The following is a 25,880-nucleotide window of genomic DNA, read 5'->3' as shown; positions in this document are numbered from 1 at the left end:
ACGTAATCAACAATTAGGACCTGCTGTTTATGGCCAGTGGAAAAAAAATTGGCTGGTACATTTTTTCAGTTTGCCAGTTATTGGCAGATAGACCAAGCAGTTTGTATTTTGGACCCTGTCAGCACCTCTGAAAGTCATAAAGCACCAGGTTATATGTCAGCTTTTTGATCCTTAAATGTTTAGAGAAAATTCAAAATACAGAAAAAATGGAGCTCAAAGAAGCAAGAAGAAATCTGTCCATATGAGTTTTTGCAAAAGGCTCAATAAGTGCCTTTCTTCCAGCAGCAAGATATTGATCAAATATGCAGTTTTGGTTAATGTTTCAGTTAATAAGGTGTGGTTCTTAAAGGTTTATTTCAAGCTGTGGTTTTAGGGTGTGCTGCTCTATTTCTTGGCCAGGAGTGACTTACTAGAGTCTGCATTTGATGATTATAAACTAATAAAACTTAATTTAAATCTCTTTTTGTTTTTACAGACTGTGCCGAAATAGTTGATTTGGTGTTTTTGGATGCAATGCTTACATTTTGTTTGACACATTTTGTTTTCACCAGGAAACAATTTATTTATGACCAAGTCAATGAAGTGCTTCAGTGCAGTCTCTAATAATTTGCCAAAGATGGAATAACCTAACTCTTTACAATTATATTTAGTTCAATTTAGTTAGTTAGAATTCTTCTTTTTTTTGTCATTTACTTTTTATTGGTTTTTGATTTTACATGTAAATGAACAAACAAACAATCAACATGAAGACCTTTAGACAAATACAGAAAATATCAAGGGAAAAGTAAAAGCGTACAAAAGGGAATTGGAAAACACCCAAAAAACAAAAAAGGGGGGAAAGGTACAAAGAAATAAAAGTATTCTGATCTGGTGATCTGAGATTACCCAAAACCCGGTTTCATGGTAGAGACATATGTAATCCATTTTTGCCAATTTTCAATAAATACCTCTTTTTGTGTTCTTAAATTAAAAGTAATTATTTCCTAATTATTCATAATCCTGGTCAAATACATTCAGGCTATTTAAATATGAGCAGCTGTTTTATTTATCCCTGTTTGAATGATCACACTGGGTTTTTTTCTGTTGATTTTCAAACATCCAAGGCCATTGAGCTGAGATACTGAGCACCTGTCAATTATTACACTCGTCTTGTCTTTCATCAACTTTTTTCACTCTGGGTTTGCTGACGGGAACAACGTGACGTTTTTAGAGCCAGATGTGTGTTGTGCAATGTGATCCCTCATCTCTCCTCAGCACAAAACTCCAAGGTCCAACTTTAAAGTTAGAGATCTGTTCGTCCCGACAGCAGACAGTCCTTTCTGACCCGGTCAGCAGGTAAGATGCAGCAGTTATTGTTCTCCGCTACAGATCACTAAATACTTTAAAAAATATGTATTTGTGGGTGAATATTTTTAAAGGACAGAATGGAAATCTTTAGTATTTCTTATCTTTTTTTTAAACACACACTGCAAATATTGATATATTAGTTAGAAAGCGATGTTTTTTTTATTTTACTTTTAAAAGTTAATGACAATGCTTTCTCTATGGCAGAATGAATGTCTTCTATATAACTAACAATGGCATCAGATTGCTTTTTATATTTTACCTTCCAGTTTATCCTTCAAGATGTGTTTAATATATTGATTGTATAAATATCATTATATTATATTGTGTTATACTTCTATCAATATATATATATATCGATGTGAGCTTTTACAGTTGAATTTACACATGGAAAGTGTTCTTGTTTTTTCTTCTGTCTTTTTCTTCCGTTCAAAAGAAAACTAATGACTAATGATTATTTTAGGAAAGTGTTGACCAACTAGCTCACGATTAATGGGTCTCTGTCATCCTCTTACTTCTCAAGTAGCAAGATTTAAGAGCAGAAAAAAAATATTTATCTAAATTAAAAATAAAATTGGAACTCATCCAAGAACATTTTCCAATTCTAATCTTATTTTTTTCTCATAATTATATTCTGGGCCACTTGTAAATTGTGTTTGTGCCTTATAGAAAATTCAAAATACAGAAAAAATGGTGCTCAAAGAAGCAAGAAGAAATCTCTCCGTATGAGTTTTTGCATGAGGCTGAATGAGTGGCTTTCTTCCAGCAGCAAGATATTGATCAAATACACAGATTTGGTTAATGTTTCAGTTAATGAGGTCTGGTGTAGGTTGATTGAAAACTAAAGTTGAAGTTTGTTGAACTTATTAACTCATGACTATTTCCTTTTATCTATTTTTTCCAGATTAGTGACTAACGATCACAGATAAAGATGGGAGACTGGGGATTCCTGTCCTCCCTGCTGGAGAAGGTCCAGGAGCACTCCACGGTCATTGGGAAGATCTGGATGAGCGTCCTCTTCCTGTTCAGGATCATGGTTCTGGGCGCCGGTGCCGAGAGCGTCTGGGGCGACGAGCAGTCGGGTTTCCTCTGCAACACTCAGCAACCTGGTTGTGAGAACGTCTGCTACGATTGGACCTTCCCCATCTCGCACATTCGCTTCTGGGTCCTCCAGATCATCTTCGTTTCCACGCCGACGCTGGTCTACTTCGGCCACGCCGCGCACGTCATCACCAGGGAGAAAAAGATGAGGGAGCGGATGGCGAGCCCCGGTGGCACCATGAAGATCAAACAGCCCAAATACACCGACGAAAAGGGAAAGGTGACGATCAAGGGGGACCTTCTGGGGAGCTACCTGACCCAGCTGGTGTTCAAGATCCTCATCGAGGCCGCTTTCATCGTGGGCCAGTACTACCTGTACGGCTTCGTCATGGTGCCCATGTTCCCCTGCTCCAAGAAGCCCTGTCCCTTCACCGTGGAGTGCTACATGTCCCGACCCACAGAGAAGACCATCTTCATCATCTTCATGCTGGTGGTGGCCTGCGTCTCCCTGTTCCTCAACATCATCGAGGTCTTCTACCTCATCTGCTCCAGGTGTAAGTCTCGCAAGACTCGCAGTCACAAGATCACTTCGGCAGAAAACCCCGCCGGCCTGTCAGGTCCAAAGTGGCCGAATTCAGAGGAAGCACTCAAGCAGAACAAGATGAACATGGAGATGGAGAGGAGCAAGAGTATCGGTGGAAGCCTGGACGGAGCCAAGGAGGAGAAACTGCTTCTGAGTGGTCATTAAAACACACTTTTAATGTGTTAAAATGCCACTGTTTCAGATTTCTCCCCCCAAATATAAGAGACTGAAGTAAAAAGCTCGGTAACGCTTTATAATAAGGTCCTTAATAACCATTAATTAACAAGTAATAAGGCATTGTTCTCGCTTTAGATCCGGTAGTTGCAAAAAGCATAGTTAACTTATAGTTAACTTATAATAGATGAGCAATAAAGTATATTTTAATATCAATAAGCAAACAAAATAAGATTAATAAAGGCATGACAAAGACATAATGGGTGGGTCATGGGTGTTAGTAATGCCATTATTAACACTTATATAAGCTTATAAACACTCAATAATGTTAATAAGCATCTTGTAAGGACTTACAAGGGCCTTATTACTTGTTAATTAATGGTTATTACAAGGACCTTAATATAAAGCGTTACCCACACTTTTAATGTGTTGAAATGCTACTGTTTCATATTTCTCCCCCCACATATAAGAGACTAAAGGAAAAAAGTTCTTACAATCTGTTGTAAATCATTACAGGCCATCAAGAAGAAGCTTTGTCATTGTGCACGAGTCATTTTCTTGGTGAAAAAAGTCTGTCAAAGTTTTTTTTTTAGGGACACGTTGCTGGAATTTTACATTTATTTTGTATTATTGACCTGGAAATGTAATAATGGAAAGTGTGCAATATTGAGAATGTATTTATGTTCTTCGATACCCACTTGTTAATCTATTAGTAAGCAGAGTTCTGCCTGTACCCAGTTTTTGAATGTGTCCAATAAGTTATTGCCATCTAAAACAAATCATTTACTTACTGTATGATCATGATTAATGTGGTGAAAAGTTTGTTTTTAATGTATTTTGTGTTTTTGTGTGTATTTCTTTATATTTAATAAATGATTACGGTTGGATAAAAATAATGTTTCATGACTATTTTCAATTGATAAACTACACACTTCAGACACAATACTTTATAAAGAATTATTTACACTTATGTGGGAACTCGGGGGGCTGCAACTAATGATTATTTGCATTACTTATGGTGTACAGATTATTTTCTGTTATAATATTTAATGTTAAGTCCATAGAATATCAACATACCATTATCATATCTATCACTTTTTGCTTGATAAACAGTCAAAAACCTAAAGATATTCAATTAAATCTCAGTAGAAAGTGAGGAAAAACAGAAAATATTCACATTTGAGAAGCCATTTTTTGCTTAAAAATTACTTAAATGATTAAACATACATTTTTAACCAATCATTTATCTGGTGAGTGACTCATTGATTAATCATTGCAACTTTATAATATATTATCCTTGCTTTACCTTGAGAGATGGGAGTGGCTGATACATTGACAGATAGCCACCACTAATGATTTCAGAATAATCTAAATGAGTTAATCAATAAATTACATCAATAATATTACATCAGATGGGCGATGTGTGAGACATAGGGGACAAAATACATCCATAAATCCTACAGGGATAACATATTGCAATTCAGTATAAAATCCCTTTAACAAAAGCATCTTTGTGGAGCTTATAACATTAGATTTGTTCAGTTTGTTCAGGTTTTGTGTAAGACCGAACAAAAAAAACCTCTTTCTATTGACACAGTCTCAACAAAAACTGAATGTGACTTTTCATTCCTCACGTAGCGTTCATTGCACACGTATTGCATAACTGTGCAGGTGTTTTTAATGTCACTGTGCCCATACCCCGTACTGATAGTTTTATCGATTATAAAACGCAAAAAAATGTAGCTGTTTGGGGATTTTGCATCCGTGGATATGATTATCTATAAAATAGCTACCGTGCAAAAATCACACCGTGATAATGTTTAACGACGTTATAAAATATGTGCAGAAAAATCATGAGCACAAGAATTTAAGTTTATAGCACTGCCAATCATTAACCTGCACAATCTTGCCAGGGCTCAGCCCAAAAATTGTCCACTTTGGATTTATCATTTCCAGATGTCATGACAACGTGACAGCTCACACTGTTGCGCAGTTTCATCTAATCTAAAGTTCAAGGTACCGTAGACAGGTTTGGTTTGGTTCATTGGGCTCTCTATCATTCATCTCCACAGCTGGTGACTGGTGTGTTTGTCTGCACGGAGGCCTTTTAAATTCAAAGGTAAGGCTTCATTACTGCTTTTATTTGAAGTACCTATTGTACTGAATATCGTATACATATATTGTATATTTTTAAGTAAGTATTGATAATTTCTGCCTCAAAATTTGATGTTTTATTAGTACCTATTGTATTGGATGTCATATACATATATTGTATATATTTAAGTAAGTATTGCTAATTTCTGCTGCAAATTTTTTAATTTTTGGAATAAGATATGTACAACCACGATGAATTAGGTGTATTCTAGGCATCTGGGCATCTATTATTAGGAGTATTTTCTTAAGTGTGCGCTTGAGTAAGTACAGTAAAACTCTACAGACTATTTGACCATTCAGATTGATGCATTTTCCATAATACAGGAGGATAAAATTATTATTTCAAAATTTTCTTGAAGTTAATAACTCTTAAAAAATGCTTTAACGTCTATATTTTATTCTAACTTTGACTACATGCTGTGTAATTAGGATTCACTGTAAGTGAAGTGAAGTGTTTTTATTTTTTTATTATTATAAAACAAATTATCTACAGATGCAGCACTTCAAAGGCCGTACAAACATCTGGGGAATACACATTCCTCCCTTATCATTACATCTTATCATATAAAGAAAGATAACTTGAGATAAGTGTTGGTTATGTAACAGATTTTATAGTTCTTATTTACATTCTGAACTTACATACAACACTGTAGATTATCTACACGTGCAACATGTGATTCTGTCTTCTAAGCAAAACAGACTTTCTGCTGTTGTCGTTTCACCCTTCAACATAAATCACAGCACCTAGAGAAACGTGTTAAACAAATTAATTTTTAAAAATCCTATACTACTGTGTGATATGTAAAATTGAGAATAAGATCACTAGAGAAAAGACAATAGGATTTAGGATATATATATATATATATATATATATAAATGTAATATCATTTATTATGTCACTATAACTTAACTATGATCTGCCAAAAATTTTGTGAACTATTGTGCAAATAATCGTGAGCTTTGATCGGCCTGGACTGTATCTCTGGTTAATTGAATATTAATATTAAACACTGTTTAAAGTTGTTGGGCCTACATGTAATTAGTAAATATTATTTACAACAGCTAAATGAGACATTTTAAATGTAATGTTTTGGTAACACTTTACAATAACCAACTAAGTGATGTTTAAAGATGGTTTATTGACCAATTATTAACCATTTACAAAGTGCTATACATATTTAATCTTTAAATGTTTTAAACCAGTTTCCTAAAGGTATATTAATAATTTCATAAATTATTAACATACTTAATATGGTGTTAAAAATGTTAAAATGAGTGCAACTAAAACTATTGATAAACTATTATTTATAATTTAATTGTTTTTTAATGATAAAGTAACTATAAACTTACATTAATATACCATCTTTGTCATTTATAAATGTTGTAGTTAGTTAAATATTAATAAATTGTGTAGTTACCATTCTAAATGGCCTATATACGGTTTATAAATTATGTTTAAACATTAATAAATTCTGTTTACCATTTATAAATGAGGATTATTGTAAAGTGTTATCCATGTTTTTCCTCTGTCTCCATTTAACTAAAGTTTGTAGATGCCTGGAATATCATAATTCAATCGGGCGATAATAAATGGTTTATTTACAGTTAATACAAAAAAAATGTTTTGTCTAAGTTATCATCTTTATTTGTTTTTCCTCATCAGATCAGACATCATGGGAGAGTGGGGTTTTCTGTCGACTCTACTGCACAAAGTCCAGTCCCATTCCACCGTCATCGGGAAGGTCTGGCTCGTCGTGCTGTTTATCTTCAGGATCATGATCCTTGGAGCTGGAGCAGAGAAGGTCTGCTTCTTTTTCTCATTATTTTTATTTTTCTGCAGCCTTTTACCAAACTGATGAATCCCGTTATCTTTTTATCGGGACGTTAAAAGCTTTGAGGTGATATTACATCCTCTGGTGGCCAAAATGGAGAGAACTATACGGAAGCCCTAAACGGCCATGCATTCATATTTTTTTTCCCTCCGGTTTCTCATGATAAGGAGTTAATTAAAAAATTTTTTTTTTCGAGAAAATTATCTCTTTATCTCGGGAAAACGACAGCTGTTATTTCGAGATAACGAGATAATTTTCTCGAGATCTCAAGAAAAGAAATGAAATTAAGTCATTATTACGATAAAACGGAGGGAAAAAAATATATGAATGCATGGCCGTTTAGGGCTTCCGTAGAAAACAAATTATAATAAATTTCATAATTGTAATAATTTTCTGAGTGATCTCAAAAGAAGGCAAATAAATAGAACACCACTTTTTTTGTGTGCAGGTAATTTAACGCCTCATTCTATGACTCTCAAAAAAATGACTGTTTTATGTGTGTTTGTGTAACAGTTTTAAACAAGTGGCCATTGGTTTTATGATTGCTTTTATGTTTAAGCAGTAAAATGACTTCATTATATTTAGAGCAACAAAACTATACATGTGTGAATCACAATTGTCATCATGATACAATATTAAATTGAATCTCTGGACAACAACACGATATGGTTTATACATCGTCCACTGACTTCCAGGGACACTTGATCCGATAATCTAATATTGCCACAATATGAAACGACTAAAAAACAAAAAATTGGCATGCTGGGATAACTTTTTGGCTATTAAGAAGATAATTCTAGTCTTTGCTAAATAAAATTAATTGAATTTTATAGCCTCCTTGTTTATTAAATTGTCATAATAGCACATTTCTCTTCATCCGACCTCTGCTTTAAACTCAACAAAATGCCTCCTTGTGTAACAAGTAAGAAATAACAAATACAATAAGAAATATAGAAATACATAAGGACTATTTAAAAACCCATACACCTCATATTTATTTATTTATTGTATATAAATTGTTCTTTTTCTCTTATGTGTGCTTTTTAACCTGTTTGCTGCTGGAAACTCAATTTCCCTGAGGGAGCTATCCCAAGGGATCAATAAAGTTTTATCTTATCTCTTATCTTATCTCTAAAAGCTCTCAGATAATTTGCTGTACCGACTGTATAAATATAATAATGCTGATTTTTTCGATACATTACAGGTCTGGAGTGATGAACAGTCCAGTATGATTTGCAACACTAAACAACCAGGTTGTAAGAACGTCTGCTATGACCACGCGTTCCCAATCTCACACATTAGATTCTGGGTCCTTCAGATCATCTTCGTCTCAACACCGACACTGATCTACTATGGTCACGTCATCCATGTCATCCATCAAGAAAATAAGTTAAGAGAGCGTATGAAGAGCGAGCCTAGGAGCGGAACTGTCAAATCCCCAAAGTACTCCGACGACAAAGGCCACGTCGTCATGAAAGGCAACCTGCTGGGAAACTACATAACCTCCATCTTTTTCAGAATCATTCTGGAGGTAGCGTTCATTGTGGGCCAGTATTATCTGTATGGCTTCACTTTGGACGCATTAGTCGTCTGCTCCCGAGACCCCTGTCCCTTCACCGTAGAGTGCTACATGTCTCGACCCACGGAGAAGACCATCTTCATCCTCTTCATGCTGGTAGTGGCCTGCGTCTCTCTTCTACTCAACGTGGTGGAGCTCTTCTACGTGGCGTGTTCTCGCTCATCCAGGCGAAAGTCTAAAACCACGCCCGCTGCTGCCATTACCATTCACCAGCGTTACAACGGGGACAGTCTGATGAGAAGCGAGAAGCTCAGCCTCCATGATGTCAGCCACAGCACAGCCTGAAGGATGCCATTTAGATCCAGTGCGCAGAATGAAACAGTCACATAGTGACAAAGAACACAAGAGGGCAAACAGAAATGGGATGGAAATGAGACTGTGCCACTGAGAGTTATTTATTTATGTGATGCTTAATACCTGAAAATTATACAAATTTGGAGTCCTATGTTTAGATTAATAATACAATATATGGTACTCTACGACTCAAGCAATGTTTTTCAAATTGTACAAAAAAGCCGCTGTGATTTTATTTTGTTTCTTGCTCCGTATTTTGTACTTAAAACTATATATATTTGACCAATTTCACCTGCTTAAAAGCCATTCAGTAATACTGTATGCTTCTTTTTTGTTGTTGCTCTAAAACAGTGTACAACTGCCGCTAGTGCAACTTTGTTTTTCAGTTTCTGCAGTTTAATTTGCTGGCATAACTTTTGGGACTGTAAATATTTTAATAATAAATCATTCTGTATATTTCATGTTTTGTATTTAATATGACTGTATATGCCTTCTGTTTGTAATTGATTGAAATAAATATTAAAGTTTTAAGTTGTCATTTTTTTCTTCGTGAACACCAATTTCATACTCATGCAACATTCATGATTTCTGTTTTTGCCTTTCACTAAAATTACATTTAACACACCATAAATCACAGAATGACCCATAGATGAATATTGACAACATCTATTTGTATGATGTTCAAATAATCAGACCAAAGAAGTAAAGACAATATAGTCAGATGTAGAATATAGATACATATAACCATAGACTGTATATATAACCACACCGTTTTTGTGCAAATCTTTGCTGATACAGTGTACTATGAATTATGCAGTTAAGTTAATGTAAGTTTCATCCAACTATCTCGCAGGTCTGCTTCTCTCCTAGTGGCCAATATGGAAAAAATGACAACTACATTTCTTGAAATTATTTACAGGAACTGGGGTCTCCCAATGCAGACAAGTGAATGTTAAATTTTGTTATCTACCTGTGTGGATAAGCAACAGTTTACTAATATAGTTAGCCTTCTTAGCCAAAACACCTCTAAAGAGATCACTGTGACTGACTTTACCTTGTTAAGGAGTTCTGATGTTGACTTTTTTTTTCCTTAGAAAGGTTCATCTTTCCTCTTCCCTCCCTCCAAGTTGACATTTTCGTCCTTCAGTGTATAAAATAACAGACAGTTAGCAACAGTTGACAGACACATCTAATATTGCAGATAATATGAATGATGATGATGACATATACAGACAGTGTTGTAAGTTATATGCACAGGCAAACACCATAGCACGTAAGTTTAGCTGCTGTTCTACTAAAGTTAAAGTGTGTGCTCTGTTCAAAGCTTACTGCACACCACTCTATACTGCCCATCTGTGGTCTCCTTACAAAAAATCCAGCATGCAGAAGTTACAAGTTGCCTACAATGATGCAATGATAATTTTACTGCAGGTTCCCAGAGGAGGGAGTGCTAGTCAGATGTTTGTATCTGTAGGAGTTAGCACACTGAGAGCACTTTTAAGAAATTTGATGTTTAAGTTTATGCAATGTGTGGATGAGTCCACCAACAGTACCATGGTGGTACTCTCAAACCCCTTTGTGAGCTACTCCAGGTACACATCCAGACTGGGAGTATATTGGCTGAAATGTCTGTATGTATTTCAATTCTTGTATTATTTTTTTTTATTCTTTGTTTGCTTGTCTTGTTTTGTTTGTTTTTATCTGTCCTGTCTTGTGTGGCTTTTCGACATGAGTCTGGTAAATAAACTGAATTGAATTGAAATAATAACAATATGCTAGCAACTAGCATTAGCTGGTAAACATATAGTGGAGTATTTAGTAGCTTAATTAATAAACTGTGTGTGTATGGACTTACATTCCGATGACCAGGACAGCTGATTATTGTTGCTCCTTAATTAATAGCCAACGGTTTTCTTGTTTCCGCTGCCCCCTAGTGGCAGAAAAATGGAACTGCAGATTAATTCGAGTAACGGACAGGTATTTTACGTCACTAACGTCAGTTACGTCAGCATATATGCCATTACAGCCAAATAAAGGATTAAATAAATGAAATGAGTAAATATGAAAATAAATCCAGAAAAAAATAGTTATGAGGCAAATATATATGGAATTACATCACGTGATGATAATCAATGAATTTATGAAAGATACATGTATCTATGTAATTAATTGATGATACAAATTGAAATGTAGGCTAACTATTTCCCTCTTTTTTTTAGTACATTTTTACTGCTTTGTAGTATATATTGCTCCTACCTATTTATTTGCCCTGCGATAGTCTGGCGACCTGTCCAGGGTGTACCCCGCCTCTCACCCAATGATGCTGGGATAGGCTCCAGCCCCCCGCGACCCGATTGCGGATAAGCGGTTAATGGTAATGAATGAATGAATATTTATTTGCATTTGTTTATTTTGTCTGATATCCTTTTAAAAGTATTTTGACCCTTATTTTGTCTTGCCTTCGTTTGGCCGCACTGTTTAGCCTTTTGTTGTTACATTGCCTTCTCCTATAGCTAGTCTTTGATATTAATTATGATGATGATGATGATTATTATTATCATATTATACTTAGACTTAGACAGACTTTATTGGCATTGAAGTTATACATAAGCAAATGCACAACCAAATTTGAACCAAATTTAGATGCATTGGCTCACAGTGATTGTATATAAATTGTATAATATAATGTAAAAACTGTAAAAATAGAATAGTTTATATTGCATATTATTTATACAAATAACAATTATTTATATATATATATATATGTGTGTGTGTGTGTATATATATATATATAGACAGACAGACAGATATACAGATAGATAGATAGATAGATAGATAGATAGATAGATAGATAGATAGATAGATAGATAGATAGATAGATAGATAGACTGGCTTAATGGCTTTTCATAGTAACTGGGAAAACCTAGAAGTATAATAAGCCAACCTGTTGTACACATAGACTGTTGTACAGTCATATGGATGTAGTGCAGTAGCCAGAGTCTGACTGAACCACTAGATGACGCTGTTGACGCACCAACGGATTACTGCTGTCCATCACGTCACGCTGACAGATGTCCCGCCCACCGCCCACGCGGCGATGAACACCAGCTTCCTCTTCCTCACAATAACAACAGCTGGAAGCTGCTCACTAAAGATGGCCGCCGCGACCATAGCGGGGCTCGACGCCCACAGGATGGAGGAAAAGAAGTTCGAGTACTTCTCCTCCATCAACTCCATGGCGAAGAAAATAATGCAGGAGAGGGAGAAAATCAAAGCCAAGCACGGCCCGTCCTGGGAGAAAATGACGCCGCAGGAGCAGGACAGCGCGATCGACAACGAGATGATGGATCCACATATCCGAGCCCGGTACGCCATGCACAGAGTGGAGCGAGAAGAAGTGCTCTGTTACCCCAAACTGCTCATTCAGACGGGCCAGAAGATAGTTCACTTCGGCGAGGAGGTAATTAAACCACATTTTAATTCATATTAAATCGCTTTGTGAGTGTTTTAGGGGTCAGAGTAGCCGGTGTTGTTATGGTTGCTAACCAGCCACGTCACGCAGCCGTTGAAATATGTAGGTAGACGTCATAGATAGATAGATAGATAGATATAGATATATATAGATATATATCTATCTATATATATAGATAGATATATATAGATATATATCTATCTATATATATAGATAGATAGATATAGATATATATCTATCTATATATATAGATAGATATATGATGGCAACAAAGCTATAGTGACTAGACGGTATATAATAATAATAATAATAGTACAGTATATATTATATATAATATAATATGTAATAATAGATAATAAACAATATAGAAATAAAATGAAAAATATACATAAAGTAATTATTAGTAAAATAATATGATATATAATATATAATAATAATAGTTATAATAATAATAATAATAAATAAGGCTGGTAAGGCCGGTATAATAATAATAGTAGTATATTACAGTATATAGTAATAATGGCAGCAACAGTATATATAATAATAATAATAATAATATTAATAACATAGCAAAGTGTATAGCATAGTGGCTACCTGATACGTAAAACTAGCAACAAATACATTTTTGTTTCAACCTCAGTTAATAACATATAGTTAGAGAGCCTAACAGTGACACAGTATTATGTTTGATAGACTATCTCGACTAGGTAAGGCTGGATACAGGGTTTCCCATAATGTGGGTAAACAAGAGAAACAGTGTAAATAATGTATGCTAGCCTTTGTGCTAAATATAGCATAGGATGCATCACTTTTTTATGTCAAGAAAGAAATGTGTTCTCTAACTACACTGTTGTGCTTCTGTTTAGGATATTACCTGGCAAGATGAGCATTCTGCGCCCTTCTCCTGGGAAACAAAGGTAAATATATTCAGGATTTGTTATTGAGTCTGTCATAAGTGATTATTGGAAGAATATTGCACTTTGTTATCCACTATTATTTGTTTATTTTAGTTACTAGTTAATTTACAAATTAAGTACTAACTATTTTTTAGAATTGTCAATTGTCCTGCAAAAAAACAAGGTTGCAGCTTCACGTATATGAGGATCTGCTGCTTTTCCTTTTAAATGTCATCTTAATAATTTATCCATTAAGTATTAGACTTTTCTACATTTAGTACTTTCAAAACATCAAGTATATTCTCCTGATTGTACTTACATAATTTTACTTTAGTAATGTTTTCAATGCAGGACTTTAAAATGCTCTGTTACAAGAACATAGTGTTTTTACAGTGTGGTTTTAGTACTTTTACTTTGCTCAAAGCTCAAAATACTTTCAAGTGCTTGAGAAAGTATTTAATCACAAGTCCCCAGAGCCAAATGTGACATCCATCATGTTTTATCTGGCAGACACAAATCCTCCCATTTGAAACCCAGGCATTGTTTGGCATGGCTGTTTGAACATTTACTGAAATTTCAGGACTTGTATTGTAATTACAAGTTGGTGGATGTGTTATTGTCTTAATACTTGACCCTGGAAATGTTGCTCCCATCTTTCAGAGCCAGTTGGACTTCAGCTTGTCGTCAGGCCCTGCAGATCAGGGGATCTCAGCCTCACAGGCAGACTCAAAGGCTGCAAAGGTTCCTCATTCCAACCAGCTTGGCAAGAGTACAGCAGGAACAAAGGTATGATAAGGACTGTACTGTCTGTGTTTGTTTTAACTTCTATGTTTTGGTTGGATAAGAAACTCTTAATACTTTATATGTTACCAGAGATGTAGTTTCAGGCTTTCCTTGGTATTATATGAATGCACAGTTTTACCGGACTGTGTTAAATCAGTGCAAACATGAGAAGAGGATCTATAGTTTGAAGCTAAAAAAATCAAGTATTGCACTGATTTGTCAAAGCAACTTTGAGCCTTGAAACTTGAACTTGTTATCAACAGTTCACTCAAATATTTAGAGCAACATGGTAGGAGTTTTTGTCCTGCACAAACAGTCCGTTAAATCCATAAATAGTGCATTGTTGGCTTGTTTGGATGGTACGTATCTCCAGTAGGAATTCGGGTGGTTGATTAGAGTACATTTTTGCAGGCTGGGTGACTCACAAACATACTAGAAGCCCACACATTGTCATGTCTCTTTTTGCTCCCAGAATGCTGGCACGCTATCTAAAAGCACACATTGTTGTTTGGTTTGGTATAAAAAAGCGAAGCTGGCATAATCTCTGTAAAAGAGGCTTCTGTCTGAAGATTTAAGCAGGAATTTTCCAAGAAAGATGAATGCAGGCCCTGATCTTGAGACTGTTTAAATTAAATGTATTATTGTGTGGTTTTGAAGGTGTCTGTCAGCGAGGGACGGAAGCCAGAAGAAGAGTCGTCCTTCTGGAAAATCAGCGCCGAGAGGTCCAGGCTGGAGGGAGAGCAAGCCGACTTCCAGTCCCTAACCCCCAGCCAAATCAAATCCCTCGAGAAAGGAGAGAAACCCCTCCCCTCGTACCTCCGACAGGTGAGCAATGAACTCTTCTTCTATTTCTCACCATCTGGAGGCATTTTCAATTAAAGCAGCTGCTGCCAAAGAGTTTAGATCATATATTTTGGCTCAAGCGGTGGATTTCTTGTCTGCATAATGTTCAACAAACAACAGATTGAAAGCAAGTACCCATCCCAACACTTGTCACTTGTCTTATCGGGCTGTGAATCCTGAAATAGAATCTAGCCTGAAGCGGAGATATCTGGCATCTGCGGAGCCGCCACAAGTGTCGGAGAAGCAGATGGTGTATGCAGCCAATTTGCAGTCAAAAAAGGAAACAATGAAGTGTAGATTGTTCCTGAACGCTCTAATTTGCTCTTCTTTTCTGCTTGACTGCACATTTATTGTTGCTGTGATGTTGCATTTCACTGCCTCATAGTGATGTTGACAGGATTTCAATTTAGTAAGTCCCCGGGACCCACAGGTGGTCATTTGAGTGGTTTCCAGGGAAACTGAGACAGCCCCAGGGCTTGAAACTAAGTTTTTTCACCACCTTCCTGAAATGAATGAAAACTGTCCCAAATCAAACCAATCAAAAGGATGTTTTTTAACTTTGTTATTATCATCTATAATTGATAATTGGTATTGGCATAATGAAAACACCATTAAATGTTGATGAAATGAATTGTATGGATTTGACTCCATTCAAACAAATTAAAAAAAAAAGAAAATAAAGAAAAGTTATTTGTAAACTAAAAAAAAAAAAAATTCAATTAGTTTGAAATTTATTGCTGGCCCTACAGGAAAAAGTGACACTAAAAGATACAGGTTAAAAAAAGTCATATTACATCTGAGTTAACTGCTATAATTTATATTTAGTTTGTGTGAAGCACTTTGTTCTCAATAACAGCGGACAATAAATATCAGTGTACTTCAGTACAGAACAGGAGTAAATGTATCTGGCTACTTTCAGGTTTTGTAAAAATATAAACACTGATGTGAAATGTCTGTAACTCCAAACTCTTTTACCGACACATTTAGCTCAGCTGAAGTACTTCAGTACATTTATTTACTGTAAACTTCTCCTGTTGCCACATTAAACTGCAGCTCACTGTTTAACTCCTCATGTTCCCCTGAAGAGAAACTATCTCTCCTGCTGTGTTTAGCTGAGTTAGCTCTGTCTGCATAAATATTATATTAACCCATAAGAACCCATGGTGACACGTGTCTAACAAACACTTTAAATGTTCAAGAATCTCCCATATACAGCTTTATGCTTCACCTTAACTCATTAAGTCCCTTAGCAAGACTGTGTGACTGTGACAAGAAGTGACTTCTCCAAAATATGGGTGTGACTGGAAACAGAAATGTGAAAAAATAGCTAATTTCAAAAAGATTATTTTTTGTTACTAGGCTAAGTTTAAACCCATTAAAAAAAATTCTAATCCGTTAATGTCCTCTATTGCATTTAACCTGTTTTGACCATATTTCCTGAACAAATGTAAAACAAGCAACAAAAATATCGCTGTGACATATCCGTAACAAAAATGGTAATAGGCCACTCAATTATTTTCCCTGTTTGAATTATTTTAAATTAATACATGCTCTGCTGTTCAATTTAAAGTACATTTGACCAAATATAAACAAATAATAATCCTATCCTATCCTGTCACAATTTTGATATGTGTTATAGAGATGCAAAGAAAAAGGCAAATTTGTGTTTCTGTAAGCAGAAAAGGTGTCTAGTTTAATTATTGTAAAATAAGAAATATCATAAACATGAATTCAATAAACGCCCAATGTAACGTATATGTAAACATCACAGACCTTTGACATTTAGGGGTAGTATTTGTTTTTTTTTTTAAACATCAGAAATGTGTTCTATGTGGTCCACTTGGTCTGTGGTATATCCCCCATAATGTTTCTTCAAGGATAAATAGGTCTGGGTTCTTATGGGTTAAGGAAAAATGAACAAAATCAGGCAGGCTATCTCTTGCTTTGCTTTTGATAAGAATGTGAAGCGGTGAGGAAGACTAAACAAAACGGGGTCACAGGCAGCTGTACGCAGCTCAGCAGCGTCTGGTAGAATCAGCTGGACTCGGCCCACCAGCTGCTTACAGATAACTAGCTCTCCTGCCAATTTTAGCTTGGTTTTGTTCACAATGTAGCATAATCGGGGAAAAAATAGCATCTATCCCCTGAAAGCATAGATTATGAGGTAAATGGGTCAGGGACGCGGCTTGGGCAGCGCAGAGTGGCTCACAACATCACTGGCCTCATCAACCACCTACTGAGCTTTCTGTGCTCATACAAGAAGCATAAAGGAGATTTCAACAAATCTACAACCCCTGTTTCAGTCTATGTCTCTCGAATAAATTAAAACATTTGTTCTTTTTGTACCTTTTAGCTTACAGTTATCTTAACCCTATAAAGCCAAGTGTATCATATTAGATACAGTAATTTTTGAGACCTCTACATCATCAAAAACCTGATGTATACATGTGTTGAAGATAAACAAACTGAGCAACAAATTGCACAAAAATACCAGATGTAGCAAAAATGATATGCAGGTTCCACGAGTGGATCAGTCATTGCTGCATTAAAAAACTTCATATCAGCAGATGTATGATGTTGTGTTATATGGAAAAAATATGTATTTTGCATGTTTGAGGAAAAAGGAAAAGTTAAAAATGTTGTTGTTTGATGTTTTTGTTAGTTCAAGAAAAACAAACTGTGAGCAACAAATTGCACAAAAAGACCTGATGTATCAAATATGATACAAATTAGAATTCATATATGCAATTTATTTATTTTTTTAAATTCGTCAGCAAGTTAATAAGCACTCGGTTTTAAAAAAAATTGAATTTTCTGGCAATTATTTCATGGTTCAGGCTTTATAGGGTTAAACATCTGTATAGTGGCAATTTTGTCAGAAAAAATAACAAAATTAAACTTAAAACAAGCTTAATCAAAATGCCACTGATGCACCATGGGCGTGTGGTGTAAGCAGGCAAAGAAGCTGAAGTCCATGCATGATTGTTAGTTCCTAAAGGTTTATTTTATCCATTGCGAGCAAGCAATCAAAGAGAACAAAGAAACATGACTCCTGCTGCCTCTCTCATGTCTCATGACGGCCCTCTGCCTACCCACCTACCTATATAACATCAGGCGCCCATGGTGCCAACCCAAATTCCATAAAACACAAAAATAACATGGAAAATAAATATGCTAAACAAAAATGATGATTAAACTAAACAATAAACTAGCAAAACAAAATATTATCAAAATAATCAAACGTTTATACTAAATATAACCCAGTGAAAAATTAACAAATGTAAATTTTGGAAAACCTGACATCCTCCGAGTTGTATTATTAATATTTAAATCTATTTTATTTGTAAACCTTATTTTTGTTTTGATATTTGATTTGACTCCACCTAGGTTTTTTTTGTTTTGTTTTGTTTTTGTTTTTGTGGGGGGGTTTTTTTTATTGCTTTTATTTTTCTACTATCATTCTGCTCTTTCGTGTTGATTTTAAGCATAAATGAACATGTACATTCTTTATTTTTGTATGTGAACGAAAGAAAAAAACCCAATAAAGAGAAGTTTGAAAAAAAAAAAATCAAACGTCTAGAATAATCAAACGATACTCATTGTTATAAATCAGGGGTGTCAAACTCAAATACACAGTGGGCCAAAATGAATAATGAATGAATAATCAATGAATAAAATCGCGGGCCAACATTGAACAAATAAACCTTTTAATATATACCAAACATGTTTTGCTTTAACATTAAATATGGAACCAGCAACGCTTATAAACATACAATATATAACTAAATAGTGCAGACATGCAAAATCAAATTTCAAATAAAAAACACATCAGTCATTCATTTATTAAATAAAAATTAAATAAAAATCCTATGCCTCTTTTCTATTTGCATCCTTCTGATTTAAATATCAAAATAAAGTTTTTCAACAGGTTAATACATTTAAAAATAAAATAACAATAATAAATCTAGTATTAGCGGTAAATGCGCCGTATAATACCGGCGGGTCAGCTTTTATAGTACAATAATAATATAATAATTTGGTATTGCCTCGCGGGCCAAATAAAATTATACTGCGGGCCAAATTTGGCCCGCGGGCCAGAGTTTGACACCCCTGTTATAAATAAACTAAACAGACAACTAAATACTAACAAGAACTAAATAGCTCCAACAATCTGTATAATGCAAACAAAGCTGAAAGATCTTTCCTGTTTTCCTCCAGGAGACTTCTGTCCCCTCCAAAGAGCCTGAGGCAGCAGAGCCCCACCCTCCAGCTCCAGCTCCAGCTCCTACCAGGCCCACCAAGCACCGAGCACCCAAGCCTCCCGCTCCCCACCCCCCCATCCCCGTCGCTGTCAGTGCAACACCAGCGTCCATCTCCATCTCGCCCAACCCGCCACCACCTGTCAGCGTGTCGTCGTCAGTAGCAGGATGGGAGCGATCTCAGAGCACCCTGCCGTCCGTCAGCAACACCCCGGATGAAGTGTTCTCCTCCAGCATGATGTCCAAGCCCTCCCACCACCCGGCCACTGTGGAGAAAGTGGAAGAGGACTCGTCTGGCAGCCCTACCTTTGCCCAGGTGAGTCCTGAAACAGAGTGATAGTTGACAAGTGCAGCAGTGATGGACAGGGTTCATACGGGTGCTTGAAATCCTTGAAAATGCTTAAATTTTAATGTTTTTTTGTCAAGGTTTGAAAGTGCTTGGATTTTGGATAAAGTGCTTGAAAATGCTAGCCTGGCTAACACCAGACCAAATCTCATTTGAGATTAGGTCTGGACACCTGCCGTTCATTTCTCCGTAGAGGAGGTGCGGTTTACGATCCTCCAGAGCCGTTTATTGGACGCTTAGAATGTCTATCAAAGCGTCTGTAGGTAGCTCTTAGCCAATCAGATCAGTTATACCAGATGACATAGTAGAGCAACAGAAATGGATGTTTGGTGTGTGTGTGTCTGTGAGAGAGTGTTGTTTGCTGCTTTGCTTCTCCAGTTCTCGCTTTCTGCAAGATTATTTATTTTCACACTTTATTCCCCCTCATGTCATTCTGCCACACACATCCACTGATTTTATGGGCAATAAACAAGCTGCTGCGGATCTCTCGGCGGCTCCGCTGTCCCCCGGCTCGGAGCGAGATCACCGGCGGTGACCGGCGGTCTCGCCGGCTCGGCGTTACGTAGCGCCACTAGCCGGCGCTACCGGTGATCTCGCTCCGAGCCGGGGGACAGCGGAGCCGCTGAGAGACCTTTCGCCTTTCAACTTTCGCTCTAAACTATTTAAAACACCGTCTACAGCTAAAGAGAGTTTCACGTCTGCAGCAGCCATGTTGGATCCAGAAAACTACAAGCTTCCATCTGTAGAGTAGTACGCGTCATCGTCTTGCCGTCCCTCCCCGCTCTGTGATTGGATCCCTAAAACAGGGCTAAGAAACCTCTCTGGTTGCCAGACTGGATGGAGGTTCAAAATTAAATTCGAGCGCGCAAGGCAGTCTGGGTATACCCCGGCTATGAAAATGTTTGAAATTCTTAATGTATTTCTCTTGCAATCTGATTATAGATAATCACATGTTCAATGAAAAAAAAATGCAATATTGAGATTAGCAAACTGTACTTTTGGTTGTTAAAAGCGTAATACCATCGCTGTTGGTATGGTTGAGTGAAATTACCCCTTTTAGCATGTAAGTACTCATCTAAAACATGCAACTTACAACTGTAAGGTCCTTGAAAAGTGCTTGAATTTGACATCTGAAAAAGTGTATGAACCTTGGATGGATGAAATGTTATAATCAATTTCCACATGTCTACAGAGAAAATTTTAAAATGAAGCTCATTGTTGTTGAGCCCAAAATGTATAAATGCATAACAGCAATGGTTCTTGTCTAAGCTTTCTAAAAGTGGCATTCACCCCTATAGTCCAGTTCACTTGGTCTATAGAAACAATATACATCATGGCTTTTTAGTTTTGGTCTGTTTCTTGTTTAGACTGACAGATATGTAAATATTAGGTCATATACTGACGTGGAAGTCATTCATTGGGCAGCTTTGGTGATTGTTAAGAAGAAAATAGAGTCCTTCTCCTGCTCCCTCCTCTCTGTCTGATGTCCCTCTTCATTCAGCAACATGTACAACTACTAGTCATTCATTTCAATCATCCGGATTAGATTTTGATCCTGATGTTGCTTTACAGGGTTCGTACGGGTGCTTGAAATCCTTGAAAATGCTTGAATTTAAATGTTGCATTTTCAAGGTTTAAAAAGTGCTTGGATTTTGGATAAAGTGCTTGTAAACGCTTGAAATTCTTACTGTATTTCTCTTGCAATCTGACTATATTCATCTATAGACTATAGATAATCACATGTTCAATGTAAAAATAATGAGTAGCCTATCTGAAATGAAGACCGTTCCTCCTAAAAGTGTAATACCATCACTGTTGGTATGGTTAAGTGAAATCTCCCCCTTTTAGTCTGTGAGTACTCATCTAAAACATGCAATTTACAACAGGTATAAAGCTTGAAAGTGCTTGAAAAATGCTTGAATTTGACCACTGCTAAAGTGTATGAACCCTGGTTATATGGCAGCAACTCTTTGAGAATGACGGCCCTGTTTTCTTTCCAAACTTGTGGCCTGAAAAGCCCCTTGAGATGACAGACTGTGATTTGAAGGTCTAGCTAACTACATAAATATGAACTTGAATTAACCATAGCCATAAGCCTGAGTTTCTTTCTTATAAGTCCAACTTTCTTAATTGGGCTGGATGCAATGTGGGTGGTTGTTGTTACCAGTGCTGGAATAGCAACTCTTTCTGCACGATTTTCCACCATTGAATCAATCGTTCACCATCTAAATGAACGTGCCAACACATCTGCATTCGTACAGAAATGAAATCTGAAATGAACTGATTGGTCATAGTCTCCCGTCACAGGCTAGATTTTCTTAAGCCTGAAAACAAAGTGAAGAGGAGGTGCAGAAGTCTAGTTTTCTCTCAGACCACTTGAATTACAATGTGCTGAATGGTTATTGTGGGATTTTTGCCCAGTGACTAAAAAAAACTGCATACACCAGCTGAGTGATGGGCAGTTATTATGTGACCACTATGTTACACTCAGTTGTTCTTGCAAAACTGCCAAAATACACAAAGTAAAGCACAAGCAAAGCACACCGATGTTTAAATCATTTTTACTCACTTCATCTTGAATAATATAAATTACTAATACAGATTCTTTGACATTTCTTCACATTTGATAATTGTAAAGCTTAAATCACACACCAGCTTCAACACAGTCCTGTGGTTGTTATTTTTAGCCTCATACCACAAACGAAACGCATCACAGTGCAAACTGGAAGCGATCCAAACCAAACTTTTCAGCCTTTGTTCAGTTGTTTAGTCTGCAGTCTGCACCAGAGTTTGATTCACAGCTTTCACACCAGTCTAAATAAATCAAACTGAGCAGGCTGGGTGTAAAAGCACACTAACAAGAAAAGGATGGCAAAAACAGAAATGACAAAATAATACTAAATTTAGCCAATAGTAATATAATAGACTTGGCTGAAGGAAGTTTAATAAGAATAATCCAATAAAAAAAGTCATTAAATGGGTCCAATATCAACCCTGAAGGTCATATAGTGTATATATAGAGTAATAAAACGATAAATGTTTCTAATAACGTCTGAAATGTACTGAACCGTGTTTCCCTGTCTCCCTCAGTTCAACACAAGCAGCAACATCCTGAAGACTGGATTCGACTTCTTAGACAACTGGTAAACCACAGCCGAGCCCAGTCACCGCTACGAATGAATCATCCTCATCATCACTCTGAAGAAGGACCCCACTGCCATGACTACAGACATCCACGTCTAGATTTAACAGACACCAGTCTCCACATTAGATAGTTGTAATTATCTTCAGTGGCTTGTTAAGACATTATTTTACTGCCTGTGTGCTGGTGTTCCCTCTCCCTCTCCAAGTAGGTTTGAACCTCTTAGATTTCTTGCAGAACACCACCTCCCCTGCCCCGACTGTGCATTCACACTGCCATCAGCCTGGTTGAAAGACGGCACAAGAGTTTGGAACTGCATCAAAATATAATATCGCAAAATTTCTTAAGCGCTAGCTACGGCTGCAACTGCTCCCCGAGGATAGTTTTGTCATCTTTGTACCCTGAAGTCTTTTGTATAAAATTTTAAAAAAGAAATAGGAAGGCTGGGGGATAAAGTAAGTACGTTTTTATCAGCCAAGACTAATACAAAGATGCTTTTTCAAATACACGTTTGCTAACTGGTCTACATTAGAGGTCTTCACAGGTCCAGAAATGTATCCGCCATTCAAAAAAGACCCAGAAATTCACTATCCGGACCCGTCTATTGATTCAAAGCTGGGCCCTGGTGTTCTGTCCATATCTGCTCTTTATCAAGATATGCTACTTAGTGGTTCTGCAAATGCAAATGAGCATTATTTGATAGGGATTATGTTTTTTTTTTAAATGTGCTACCACTCAATTCTTGATTTAAGATATTAAAATAGAGTACCAAAATATCTCATTTCTAATCAGAAAACACACATAAAGATGTCATAATACTGACGGAAATACAGAACTGCAAATTAAAACACAAGCCTGCCTTTTACAAGGTACAAGGTAGTATCACTTGCCCATGCAGAACCTAGAAATGTGTCATCCTAACCCTGACAAAGACCTGACTGCACCAATTTCACAGCTAACTTGATGTTAAAGTTGACTTACAAGTTGTCAAAACAAAACTTTGGTCGCCTTCTCTCCTGTGCCTGGCTTTGACACATTATCATTTATCGTCCTCGCCAAGAAAGTTGGTCAAATACATCAAGTTTTGCTGACTGAAACAGCATCTCTGATCCTGATGACTATTTCCCAGTTGCATTTGCATTCACGGTGACTGATGGCAAACTCATTGTTCAGAATCAGCATTGCAGTTTTGTTACATCTAGCACAATAGAGACCGCTCTCTGTCCTGTCACCTCCCGAACAGGGGAACTCACTTGCACAGATCATTGAAACTGCACTTTGCAGTTTCCTTGTAGTTGCTGTTACACTACACAGGCACACAGCACCTGCATCATGATCAGTGCTGCTGCTGGGTCTTTTCAGGTCCGCTCAGGTATTACACATAATGTTAAACAGACCTGAGAATGGCTGTAATAGAACAGGAACTGATTATTACCTTATTCACCTGTTAAACTGTGGATCAAAATCATAGACTGTATAGATCCAAACCCATAGGGGTCTTAGGGTTTGTGTGGACTTGTGAGGACCTAATGGACCCCAGAGTTACTAGACTTACACCTGATAACTCTGGTAACCTGTTGATCACGATGCTTTTAGTGTGAATGCACAGTCACGGTGTCACTTGGCTGCCTTCACATGTACGATTTAGTCACTAATGCAACAAGCAAGGATATTTTTTTTGGGTACCGTAAGCATGTCCGTTTTTTATGTTCACAAAACACTAGAAAATTCATCTATCTTTTTATGTTTTTTGTTTATTTGGTTATGAAGATTTCGCTCTCCAATGTGCTTTTATTTATACATACCTATATATTCCTATAAGAGTTTTAGAGTTAAAGTAGTGCTCAGTACTGCAGTCCTGGCCCACATTGCTACACATAATGTTCCTACTGGTTGTGGAATTCCTGGAATATCATGGAATTTTTACCATTGCATCACTTGACAGAAAAATAGCAGAATGTATTTTCCAACTTTCACACACTCATTGAATTAGATGGTGGTTTTTAGCAAGTGGAAACCAAACTGAAACAACTATGGAAGTGCTAAAAAAAACGGATTCATGGAAAACTTGTGGGCTGAATGTCCGGGTTGCCGTGGGAACCTGTTACAGTATGGATTTAGCATACCGCCAACACTTCCTTGCCACCTCAACCCTCCCAACTGTCACCTTTGACCTCTTAACTAGTGCTGAGCAAAGGTAGTGTGCATTTATAATGAAGATAAGACGCACTCAAATGTGTTTTAGATAAACAGGCAGTAGTGAATTTGTACCACTTGTGTCATAGATCTAAAATCCAGTTTACATGACTAGAGTACTATTTTACTGAATTTTATATTTATCTGCTGATTGTATCTTATGCTATACATGTATATTGCACTCATGCATTTTGAGGTCACGGATTGGAAGGAAGTGAATAAATAAAAGTCAAACCTGTTTCTTGTCTTTTTCTGTTTCGTGTGTTTTTAAGGTTTTTGGAGACAAATCCTATAATGAGTACTAGGCCTGGGTAATTAAACTAATTTTAATCTGAAATTCTATTAAAAGTTTAACAAAATGTAAATATGTCTTCAGTAGGTTATAGTGCACTACATTTTTTATTTTTTTATTTTATTTAGAAGGATCCCCATTAGCTTGACCCTAAAGTGGACCTACTTTTGATGGGGTCCACATTTAAAACATACATAAATAAAATTAAATATATATTCACATAAAATGACAAGTATATTTGTTCCAATCATGGCATACTGCATCATAGTTTAACTGATTACCAACATGAATTAGCAAAAGTTATCATGTCAGGAGTATTTACATCATACAATGTCGTCACTACATTTTTGATCAATTCGTTTTTAGATAATATATTTTATATTGTATATTTTATATCTTTTATATTTATTTTTTGTTATTTTTATATATTGATTTAAGATTTAAGGCAGTGCATTCATCTTAGAAGATAGTTGATCTTATTTATTTTTTACCTCATTTATTTTTAGATTATTTAAATCTATACATATTTATATAATTATACCTTTTTTTAATTTAAAAAAAATTGTAGAATATTTTATTTTTTTCTGTTATTTAAAAAAATATATTTTATATTTATTTAAATGTTTACATATTTTACAAACACTTTTTAT

The 25,880-nt window shown here is 36.2% G+C and overlaps 3 protein-coding genes across 3 annotated transcripts; all 3 read left to right on the top strand.

The window, feature by feature from the left end:
• Positions 1–1,199: 1,199 nt before the first annotated feature.
• On the top strand, positions 1,200–4,045 carry gja13.1 (gap junction protein alpha 13.1). The gene is made up of 2 exons (XM_059357125.1): positions 1,200–1,335; positions 2,249–4,045. Exon 2 carries the CDS (start codon positions 2,276–2,278, stop codon positions 3,131–3,133), a length of 858 nt encoding a protein of 285 aa, XP_059213108.1. The 5' UTR covers positions 1,200–1,335; positions 2,249–2,275; the 3' UTR covers positions 3,134–4,045.
• Positions 4,046–5,125: 1,080 nt separating this feature from the next.
• Positions 5,126–9,526, top strand: LOC131991710 (gap junction Cx32.2 protein-like). The gene is made up of 3 exons (XM_059357213.1): positions 5,126–5,261; positions 6,960–7,098; positions 8,333–9,526. Exons 2-3 carry the CDS (start codon positions 6,970–6,972, stop codon positions 8,990–8,992), a joined length of 789 nt encoding a protein of 262 aa, XP_059213196.1. The 5' UTR covers positions 5,126–5,261; positions 6,960–6,969; the 3' UTR covers positions 8,993–9,526.
• Positions 9,527–12,127: 2,601 nt separating this feature from the next.
• Positions 12,128–25,176, top strand: c18h1orf198 (chromosome 18 C1orf198 homolog). The gene is made up of 6 exons (XM_059356772.1): positions 12,128–12,461; positions 13,340–13,390; positions 14,030–14,155; positions 14,810–14,977; positions 19,214–19,570; positions 22,691–25,176. Exons 1-6 carry the CDS (start codon positions 12,156–12,158, stop codon positions 22,745–22,747), a joined length of 1,065 nt encoding a protein of 354 aa, XP_059212755.1. The 5' UTR covers positions 12,128–12,155; the 3' UTR covers positions 22,748–25,176.
• Positions 25,177–25,880: the final 704 nt, after the last annotated feature.

The sequence above is a fragment of the Centropristis striata genome, chromosome 18, assembly GCF_030273125.1.
Source record: "Centropristis striata isolate RG_2023a ecotype Rhode Island chromosome 18, C.striata_1.0, whole genome shotgun sequence".
NCBI lineage: Eukaryota > Metazoa > Chordata > Actinopteri > Perciformes > Serranidae > Centropristis > Centropristis striata.
Note: the sequence above shows the minus strand (reverse complement) of the source record. Positions and strands in the feature narration are given on the sequence as shown.

Coding starts and splice junctions, on each gene's coding strand:
- gja13.1 (XM_059357125.1), top strand. CDS start 2,276: ATGGGAGACTGGGGATTCCTGTCCTCCCTGCTGGAGAAGGTCCAGGAG.
- LOC131991710 (XM_059357213.1), top strand. CDS start 6,970: ATGGGAGAGTGGGGTTTTCTGTCGACTCTACTGCACAAAGTCCAGTCC. Junction 7,099..8,332: donor TTGGAGCTGGAGCAGAGAAG/GTCTGCTTCTTT, acceptor GATACATTACAG/GTCTGGAGTGATGAACAGTC.
- c18h1orf198 (XM_059356772.1), top strand. CDS start 12,156: ATGGCCGCCGCGACCATAGCGGGGCTCGACGCCCACAGGATGGAGGAA. Junction 12,462..13,339: donor TAGTTCACTTCGGCGAGGAG/GTAATTAAACCA, acceptor GCTTCTGTTTAG/GATATTACCTGGCAAGATGA. Junction 14,156..14,809: donor AGAGTACAGCAGGAACAAAG/GTATGATAAGGA, acceptor GTGGTTTTGAAG/GTGTCTGTCAGCGAGGGACG.